General features: G+C 41.9%; 1 protein-coding gene across 3 annotated transcripts in view; it reads right to left on the bottom strand.

Moving 5' to 3' along the window:
- Positions 1 to 6,111: 6,111 nt before the first annotated feature.
- MPP1 (MAGUK p55 scaffold protein 1) overlaps positions 6,112 to 10,862 on the bottom strand; it is a 70,490-nt gene continuing 65,739 nt past the window's right edge. For all 3 annotated transcript variants that reach the window (XM_043974529.1, XM_043974528.1, XM_043974527.1), the window contains one exon: positions 6,112 to 6,820. In XM_043974529.1, the coding sequence (XP_043830464.1) occupies positions 6,644 to 6,820 (177 nt within the window). In that variant the 3' untranslated portion in view covers positions 6,112 to 6,643. The remainder of the gene's footprint in view (positions 6,821 to 10,862) is intronic.

Below are 10,862 nucleotides of genomic sequence, written 5' to 3'. Positions count from 1 at the left end.
AATATATATATATATAATATATATATATATATAATATATATATATATAGACACACACATTGATTATGCCCATTCAATTAGTTCAGGGAGGTGGGGAGCAGTTAATGGCTGTTTTACGTAGGGGGGAGAAAAGTTGTAATTTTTATTTACTTTTTATTAAAAATAATAAAACAATTAGTTTTTAAGGATTCTTGCCTTTTTTTTTTTTTTAAAGATGTGAGACTTTATCTAGGCCAAACATTTAGACAGAATAGGGAGGAAGCAGATCTAGCTGAGTTCTGACTTAGCCTGGGGATTTGCTCAGGGTCACACAGTCTGAGGCTGGATTTCAACTCGGGTATTCCTGAATCCAGGTGTTTTATCCACTTGCACCACTTAGCTGCCCCAGCCTGGGGACTTTTGACTGTAAGTTGAAAGGTCCTAATATATTATACTGGATCATATATATTAGGAACAAAACAATATAAATGTGGAAGAGAAAGGTGACTCAAGCTGCAGCCAGAAGTCTGAGGCACTAATGGAAGGAATAAAAAAGGGTAACTCCAGGGAATGTGAGCTTGGAGCCCTAGTGCTGCTCCCCAGGGCCCGGAGTAACCTTTCCTTCCTTAAAAAGGGGGGTTAGGGGCAAGTAGGTGGTGCAGTGGATAGAGCACTGGCCCTGGAGTCAGGAGGACCTGAGTTCAAATCCGGCCTCAGACACTTAACACTAGCTGTGTGACCCTGGACAAGTCACTTAACCCCAATTGCCTTGCAAAAAAGGGGGGGGGGTTGGACTCGATCTTATAACAAATCCTGTGACCAGAATGATGAGTTCTATGAGAAGTACCTAGGGGTCAATGAGATGGCACCATAGGGAAGATGTGAGTATATGCTAAAGAGGAGCCCCATCTGTTGGGTTTGGCATCCAGAGGGAGATTTCTCACTGAAATCTGGGGCATTAAATAGGCAGTAATTGTGTGTTTGGGCCTTGATAGAAGTCCCAATTAGTGCTTATTCATGGATTGGGAGTCACAATGTCTAAGGGGCCTAGTTCACATTCTGCTTTTGGACAACTTCTGGGCTTTGGTGTCTTCAATTGTAAAATGAGAACGAAGCTTACTAGATCAGATGAAAAACCGATATATCGGCATTTGTTCTCAATCCTTGTGGCACAAGCACTGTAGGTGCCCTTTTAATAGAAGAGGAAACAGGCCCAGAAGTGGAGGTGTCATAGCTATTGAGCGGCAGGAAGGTTTTACTCTAGGCCATGATTCCTGTCTTTGTAAACCACGAAATATATAGCCTTTATTTAAAGGATTCTGTTAAGTATCCTTGAGGCTTAAAATAGTTACCTATGACCTGCTAAGAATTAGCATTCAAAATTTAGATGTGGTAGAACATGGAAGTGATTGTCCCTACTTCTTAGCCAACAGAAGCACAGAAAGAAGTTGTTGCTCTTGTGTGTAGTTTAGGATTCTCCCATGTATAATTGAGCAACAGCAATGTGCACCCTCTGGGATGGGAATGAAGATGAACATTGTTAGACTGGATATATTAGGGTTATACGTTTATATATACACACATATATGTATATTAGTATATATATGGTTAGGGGCTGGATATGAGGGTTCTGAAAAATGGCAGCAGATCAGAAGTTTTGAGTTGTGGGTCTCCCTAACAGGAAGAGGGTTGTTTACCAAGTTTCATGGATAGGGGCATAGGGGCAGCTAGGTGGTGCAGTGGATAAAGCACTGGCACTGGATTCAGGAGGATCTGAGTTCAAATCTGGCCTCAGACACTTCACACTAGCTTTGTGACCCTGGGCAAGTCACAACCCTCATTGCCCTGCCCCAAAATAATTTCATGGATAAAGAGCAGAAAAAAAGGGGTGGGGGGTGGGGTGGGAAGCTAGGTTGCACAGTGGATAAAGCACTGGCCCTGGCCCTGAGTTCAAATCTAGCCTCAGACACTTGACACTTACTATCTGTGTGACCTTGGGCAAGTCACTTAACCCTCACTGCCCCGCCCCCCAGGGCAAAAAAAAAATCTAGGGAAAAAACACAGGGGTGGAAACTTTCTGCCCAAAATGTTGAAAGGGTCATGGCACTCAGATCACCCAGAGCTGGGATGAACCCAAGACCTCTGGACTCCAAAACCAACTTCCTGTCAATTTTTTTTGGGGGGGCAGGCAATGGGAGTTGTGACATGCCCAGGGTCACACAGCTGGTAAAGTGTCAAGTATCTGAGGCCAGATTTAAACTCAGGTACTCCTGAATCCAGGGCCGGTGCTTTAACCACTGCGCCATCTAGCTGTCCCCCTTCCTGTCAATCTTGATGCAACAAAAGATGTCAGTCATGCTTTCTGAAAATCACTACTTTCCTTCAAAAGCTGCAACCCCTAGTTCACTCTTGGGTCTGCCCTTTGTGACCTCAGGGGTTTTCCCAGTAATCCCTAATTACAGCGAAACATACATGTTTAGAGGGTCAGGTCAAGTTCTCCTTGCTATAAAGGTCTGGACTTGAATTAGAGGCTAGAAAATGGACATCTTGAAGGTGATTTTGAGGGGCATTGGGAGAATCTGAAGAGACAAAGGGATGAACAGAGGTAAGTGGGAACAATGAGAATAGCTCAAAGGGAGGAGGGGAGACTCAATGGGAAGGGAAAGAAAGAGTTGAGAACGGGCCAGGTTAGTGGGAAGAAAAGACATGGGGTGTGGTTGCCAAGAAAACTTAAGGTGAGATTTGAAAGGCAATGGCTTATATATGTGTGTGTATATATATCTATCTATATGGATATGGATATGATATATAGATACATAGATATAACCTATATCAGATTACCTGCTGTCTAGGGGAGGGGGGAGGGAGGGAGAAAAATCTGAAATTGTAAAGCTTGTATAAACAAAAGTTGAGAACTAGCTTTACATGTAACGGAAAAAATAAAATACCTCATACATTGAAAAAAAAAAATAAAGGCAGAAGCTGGAGAAAAAAAAATAAGGTTCCTATTTTGGACCTTGACTTCAGCAATGAACTTGGTATTGTTGGATGAGATGGCAAAATGTGCCATGGGTTTGAAGCCCACTTTTAGGAGCCAATAGTGTGACCTAGCTTTGAAGAATAAGAGATGGTGAGAGGTGAAGCCAAGATGGTGAAGGAAAGGCAGTGACTTCCTGGAGCTCTCCCTCAAAACCCCTCCAAATACCTTCAAATAATGCCATAAGACAATTCCTGGAGCAGCAGAACCCACAAAAGGATGGCTTTAGGAGGTCGGCAAGAAAGGTCTGTCCTCACTGGGGTGAGAGTGGAGTGCAGACCCAGCCCCAGCCCCAGAGAATCAGGCCTCTGGAGCCTTGGAATTAGCTGAGGCAGCAGCTACTTCTGGAACTCAGCTCACGGACCAGTGAGGGGGTCGAACGGTTGGCCAGGGGAAGATTGTAGGAGTCTGCTGGCACTGAGGCTCTATTGTGTTGCCTGCCCGTGCTCGGAACCAGGAAGCAGTCTTGAGTGGCAGCCCAGGTAGGGGAGGGGTGCAGGCATGCTGGAGCTTGCAACCACAGTGAACCCAGAGCAAGCAGTCTGTAGTTAATTACAGATCAGAGCACAGGCCAGGAGAGTGTAGAACGTGCCTCTGTTAAATCTTACCACCTGGGACCCCCTGAAGCTTGGGACAGTGTGCCCTGGAAGCAGTGCCCCACTTTAAAAAGTCAAGAAATAGGGGCAGCTAGGTGGCGCAGTGGATAAAGCACCAGCCCTGGAGTCAGGAGGACCTGAGTTCAAATCCAGCCTCAGACACTTAACCCTTACTAGCTGTGTGACCTTGGGCAAGCCACTTAACCCCAATTGCCTCACCAAAAAAAAAAAAAAGTCAAGAAATAGGCTAGAAAAAATGTGCAGATGGAAAAAAAATTGCTGATCCTAGGAGGCTTCTTTGGTGACAAAGATCAGTATACATCCTCAGAAGAAAATAACAAAGTCAAAGCTCCTACATCCAAAGCTTCCAAGAAAAATATGGATTAGTCTCAGGCCACAGAAGCGCTCAAAAAGGACTCTGAAAATAGAGGTCGAGGAAAAAATGGAAAGAGAAATGAGAGAGATGCAGGAAAAGTCATGAAAAGTCAACAGCTTGAAAAGCCAAATTGGCCAAATGGAAAAGGAGGTACAAAAGCTCTCAACAATTCCTTAAAAATTAGGCTTGAGCAAATTGAAGCTAATAAGTTTATGATAAATCAAGACACAATAAAGCAAAACCAAAAGAATGAAAAAATAGAAGGCAATGTGAAATATCTCCTTGGAAAAACAACTGACCTAGAAAATAGATCTAGGAAAGATAATTTGAAAATAATTGGACTACCTGAAAACCATGATTAAAAAAAGCTTAGGGGAGGGGCAGCTAGGTGGTGCAGTGGATAGAGCACGGCCCTGCAGTCAGGAGTACCTGAGTTCAAATCCGGTCTCAGACACTTAACACTTACTAGCTGTGTGACCCTAGGCAAGTCACTTAACCCCAATTGCCTCACCAAAAAAAAAAAAAAGTTTAGATATTATCCTCCAAGAAATAGTCAGGGAAAATTGTCCTGATATTCTAGAAGCAGAAGATAAAATAGCGTGAAATTTTCTGATGGGTCCTAGGCTTAGATTACATGTACTGCTAGTGAATATTTGAGAAAATGAGGCTGAGGGGTTTAAAAAGATAGAGGTGATTTCATTAAGAGTCCAAATTGTAGGACTGACTATGCCGTAATTGGCTGCATAATCCCAACATGTCCAGCACTACTTTAGGGAAATTGAGGATGAGGGATTTAAAGGGACTTGGGGGAATTCACAAAACCAGTCCAACACAAAATCTAAGGAGGCCTTCAGGGTCCACAGAATCCAAAACCTTTTTAAAAAAATAAAATCATCCATAACCCTAATAGAACCTTGGAATATGATATTCCAGAGGGCAAAGGAACTAGGATTACAGCCAAGAACCACCTACCCAGCCAAACTGAGTATAATCCTTCAGGGGAAAAATGGGATTTCAATGAAAGAGAGGACTTTCAGGCATTCATGATGCAAAGACCTGAAGTGAATAGAAAATTTGACTTTCAAATACAAGACCCTAACAAAGCATAAAAAGGTAATCAGGAAAAATAAATCATGAGGGATATTAAAAGGTTAAACTGTTTACTTTCCTACATGGAAAGATGATATTTCTAACTCATAAGAACTTTCTCATTATTAGTGCAGCTGAATGGAGTTTACTTAGAGGGCACAAGTGTGAGTTGAATATGAAGAGATATCTTTAAGGCATTTATTTTTTTGGTTTGTTTTTTATTTTTTTGAGCAATTTGGAACTATGGCCAAAAGGCTATAAAACCATGCATACTCTTCGACTTAGCAATACCACTACTAGGTTGGTATCCAAAAAGGGATTTAAAAAAAAAAAGTTGAATTCGAAATTGGGGTGATGGATTAGGATGGAACACTATTGTGCTGTAGGAAATAATGAGCAGGATGCTCTCAGAAGGACTTATGAAAAATATACATCTACAGAGAAAGAACTGATGGTATCTGAATACAGATCGAAATATATATACTTTTTGTTAGTTCCTCTTTCTAAAGGTTTTTTGGTCTGTTTTCTTTCACAACCTGACTAATGTGGAAATGTTTCTGTGACTGCACATGTATAACTTATACTGAATTGCTTGAGTTCTTAAGGGAGGGGTGGGGAGGGAGGGAGGAAGAGAATTTGGAACACAAAGTTTTAAAAATCGATGTGAAAATTTGTTTATACATGTAACTTGGGGACAACTCTAAATAAATAAATAAAATTTAAAAAAAGAATAAGGGATGGTGGATTTATATAGCATGGGGGGGCGGTATATGCCTCTGTGCTTGGGTTTGGAGTGTTGGGTTCCACTCTGGGCACTGGGAAGTCTTAAGAATCTTGTTTAGAACAGACTGAAGAGCTCAAGGGATTGATTGTCTTCCAAATGCCTCAAGGGTGGAGATGTGGAAAAGGGAAGGTGTGCTTCCCTGAGGGAGGGAACTGCCCCAGGGCACAGGGGCACTGTAGCTGCAGCAATGAAACTCAATGACCTAACTGAAGACCTCGAGAAAAGAACATCTAGGCCTGAGGCGACAAAACTGGCATTTGCACAGCGACATTTTTATTGCTACTTAAGGCTTCCCTGCACATCAGTAGTTTTCTCTGTTTTTGGCATTTAAAGAAATTGCACAACAATAAACATTTGCATCATTCTACTAGACCTTCCCCAAAGCAAACCAGATGAAGCTTGTGCTTCCTGGGGAGACAAGAGAGAAGCAGAAAGGGAGCTGAATCAGCTGTAGCAGTGGGAGGGACAGGCTGGTGCGTGCAGGGTCAGGAGAAAGAGCCTAAGACGACCTGGGACTCGTTTTCAGGCCTTTTCCACACAGCTCCCGGTGATTTTCCAGCTGATTTCTCCTGAGTAATTTAGATCCCCGCTCTGGCGATTCCAGAGTGATTCTTGGAAGGAGTCTTGCAGGAAAGGTCTGACCGCAACTTGGCCAAGTCCCAAAGATTGATCCATTTTTGGTGGGTGGGTAAGTCGAGGAGCAACTATGAAGAGGGGAGGACCAATGGAAGCCGTGTTGCCATTGGGTGCTGGGGCAAGATCAGGAGCAGCAAGCTAATGTGCTCAGTAAACCCAGGAGACAGGAACCCACTGAGGGGAACTGCATGCCTGCTCAAAGGCCTCTTGCAATATCTTGAGGCTCTCATCAATACCATTATTTACCAGCGTAAGATCAAAATAATGTGCATATCTGTTGTGGATAGTCTCAGAATCCTTTTGCAGTTGCTGCAAAGCTTCTGACTGCAAAGAGAAAAGGAACAATCAATGAAATTGTGTTGCCCCTACAGGCTATGGGCCTCTAACTGCTGCTGTCAGCATCCCACCTTACATTGCTTCTTGGTTCTACTTTTTGGTGTTGCTCCTAGGACACTACTTGGATAGCCTCCCCAACCCTCTCTGATGGTAGGAGTGGCTGGTTAAAAACAAGGCAAAAAGAATCCCAGCGGGCCAGCCACTGGTCCTGAAGCGAGGGAGCTTCTGCTCTCTTGGCTTCCACCTTTTGTCCTCTTCCACAGAACAAAGCCTTCCCCCCCCTACTCCCCACTCCTCCATCCCCCATTCCAGTCTTCTCCATCCCACACACACCTCCCAGAGAGGAGAATGAATCTTTGGAGTCCTCAAACTTAGCATTCCGAATTGATTTTGTATCCCATTATGTTAACTCAGAACATCAGTGGTTTCCAGTTTCTGCACTTACATATACTACTATTCTGACCAGTAAACACAGATGTTTTGTTGTGATTTTTGACTTTCAGATATACTACCAGATTTCTCTCCAGAAAAATTTATCAATTTGTACCAGCAAACCAGCCGTTTCTCAATCCTACCAGCATTGCATTTTGCTGCTTTTAATTAGGTTTGCAATTTGAAGGGTGTGAGGCAGCATCTCCAAGTTGTTTTAACTTATACCCTCTTAAGTTGAGCATCTTTAAGACTATTTCTTTAAATACAAATTTCATTTTGAACTAATTTTCTCTACCATCCCTTGTGACAAAGAAACAATTTGTTTCTTTGAAAAACTGTTCATGTTCTTTCTTTGACCATTGTAGAGTGGATCATACCTCATACCACTCCAGCTTTGAGACGTTTCTTGTCTTTTTTTTTTTTTTTTGCTCTGGAGGGGAAGGGGTTGCAATCTGTGAAATTTCATTCCCTGTCCCCCTCCCTGCCCCAGAAGTAGCCACCTTCCAGCTATGACTTCCTACTCTGTGATCAGCCTGCTACCTTCTGTTCCTGCAGGAACTCACCAAGGAACAAACATGGGGCTCCAGTCCTTTCCCAACCAATTTTCTAAATAAATAACCCTTTCCAAGTTTTTGTCAATAAACATCCATCTGAATGTATATAAAAGATTAATGTTTGCTTTTATACTTCCCAGTTATCCTTTTCATTCTTCTTTCCATAAAAATTTCATTCCAATTTTGTCCAACTCATATACAAATGACATAATACTAACAATACTGCCTAAATTCATTTACTCTCCTCCTTTGCCTTCTGGAATATCATATTCCAAGCCCTCCGATCCTCTAATGTTTTTGTGTTTTTTCTTTTCTTTTCTTTTTGTGGGGCAATGAGGGTTAAGTGACTTGCCCAGAGTCACACAGCTGGTAAGTGTCAAGTGTCTGAGGCTGGATTTGAAGTCAGGTCCTCCTGAATCCAGGGCCAGCCATCCTTTAATGTTGAAGCTGCCAGATCCTGTGTAACCCTGACTGTGGCTCCATGATATTGAAATTGTTTCTTTCTGGCTGCTTACAGTATTTTCTCCTTTTAAATTAATTTACTATCAAGGGTAATAATGAAAAATGGAAGGAAGGAGTGATGGGGAGCTATCAGTGCCAGATACCAGTGTGCTCTAAAGCCCTGACCACTGGTGGAAAGGTTGATCAGTGGAACAAATGGTGGCCCGGTGTAATATGACAGACCCAAAGATGCCAGTTATGAGGGAGGGACTCACTATTTGACAGAAACTGCTGGGAAAACTGGACAATCCTTGTATATATGTATTCGTATATATTGTATGTTATATATAATTGTATGCATGTGTATATATATATTGTAGTTATGTATATAAATTATATGTATATGTACATATAAATTGTAATAGATAAAAGAAACAAGCAGTTTTCAGAAGAAATCCAAGTTATTAAACAATCATTTAAAAATGTTTTAAATCACTAATTATTTAGAGAAATACACATTAAATCAACATAAAGGTTCTACCTCACACCCATAAGATTAGCAAAGATGAGCAAAGAGGAAAATACTGGAGAGGACATGAGAAAGTAGGGATGCTAATGCACCGTTGGTGGAGCAGTGAAGACTTGCCCCAGACACTTGATACTTACTAGCTGTGTGACCTTGGGCAAGTCACTTAACCCTCACTGCCCTGTAGATAGATAGATAGATAGATAGATAGATAGATAGATAGATAGATAGATAGAAAGAAAGAAAGAAAGAAAGAAAGAAAGAAAGAAAGAAAGAAAGAAAGAAAGAAAGAAAGAAAGGAAGGAAGGAAGGAAGGAAGGAAGAAAGAAAGAAATGGTAGGAAGTAGAAGCAGAGGTTAGGTGAATTGCCCTGAATCCAAAACAAATGTCTGAGACCAGATTTGAACTCCAGTCTTCTTGACTCCAGTTGGTGTAGTGGATAGAGTGCCTGGCCTGAAGTCAGGAAAACTCATCTTCCCGAGTTCAAATCTAGCCTCAGACACTGTGTGACCCTGGGCAAGTCACGTATCCCTATTTGCCTCAGTTCCTCATTTGTAAAATAAGCTAGAGAAGGAAATGATAAAACACTCCAGTATCTTTGCCAGGAAAACCCCAAATGGGGTTACAGCCTCTTGATGAGGGTGAAAGAGGAGAATGTAAAAGTCGTCTTGAAGCTTAAGATTAAAACAAAACACAAAAAACAAAAAGCTAAGCTCTTTGCAACTCGTCCCATCCCTTCCTGGCAAATTGAGGAAGAAGAAATAGAAGCAGTGTCAGATTTTATATTCTTGGGCTCAAAGATCCCTGCAGACAGTGACTGTTGTGATAAAATTAAGATACTTGCTCCTTGGACGGAAAACTAAGGCAAATCTGGACAACATAGAAAAAAGTAGAGACATCAACTTGCTGTAGAATCGAAGCTAGTTTTTCCAGTAGCAATGCACGGCTGTGAGAATTGGACTAGAAGGAAAGCTGTGTGCCACAGAATTGATGCTATTGAATTGTGGTACTGGAAAAGACTTGGGAGAGTCCCTTGGACAGCAATCAATACTTAAAGAAATGAAATCTGACTCTTTACTGAAGCTGAAATCCTTTGGCCACATAATGAGAAGACGGGACTTATTGGAAAAGACTGCCATGTTGGGAAAGATGGAAGGCAAAAGGAAAAGGGGACGGCAGAGGGAGAGATGGACAGACAGTGTCACAGAAACAACGAACATTAGCTTGCACAGACTTCCATATGATAGGAAGGCCTGGTATGCTATGGTCCACTGGGTCACAGTCAAATAACTTCCTGACTCCAGGCCCTGTGGCACCACCTAGCGGCCTCTGAACTAATGCAGAGCAAAACGAGCAGAACTAGAACAAGTTATGACAACAGCAGAGAAAAACACCTTCAGAAGACTTTGGCAGGGCTGTGATAACAGCCTTCACCTTCCTCCTCCTCCTCCTAAATTTGCGGCTATATTTGCCATGGGACTCTACAGGTACTAAATAAATATTTCTTCACTATTCTGAAATATTTCTGCCAAGATCTTTGGAATCCTAATTCTGTCATCTATTTTGGTGTTATTGAAAAATCTGGTGCCAGGTGCCACACCTAACAGCGTGGCACAAGGAGATCAGAAACTTTGTTAAATGCCTTTCAGTTTCCCCATATAGATCTATCTGTTCTTGGTAAACCCAGAGTGGCAGAGGATGTTCACAGCTGGGGAAAGAGGGATCCCTACAGACCTCCAAGCCCAGTTTTTAAAATCCTAACCTTTTTAAATAACCTGAAACATTGTCCAAGTTTATATATATATATATATATATATATATATATATATATATGTATCATACACATCCAAAACTTCAACTCTAAATGCTAAATGGACACACTTTAACTCTTTGATCAACTTTAAGGACTAGAGACACTTCTGTACAACTCCTAGGAGACACAGTCTTGGCAATCTGTACAGAGACAGTCACACATACAGAATCACTACCAGAAACCCTAAAACCAAGTCACCATGACTGCCACCCAAAAGACACAGAAAAGAAACTGACTCTCTTCAATAGGTTTAAGTGACAATAC

This window comes from Dromiciops gliroides, chromosome X (genome assembly GCF_019393635.1).
Source record: "Dromiciops gliroides isolate mDroGli1 chromosome X, mDroGli1.pri, whole genome shotgun sequence".
Taxonomy (NCBI): Eukaryota; Metazoa; Chordata; class Mammalia; order Microbiotheria; family Microbiotheriidae; genus Dromiciops; species Dromiciops gliroides.
The sequence above is the reverse complement of the archived record's forward strand: the minus strand, read 5'-3'. Positions and strand labels throughout refer to the sequence as shown.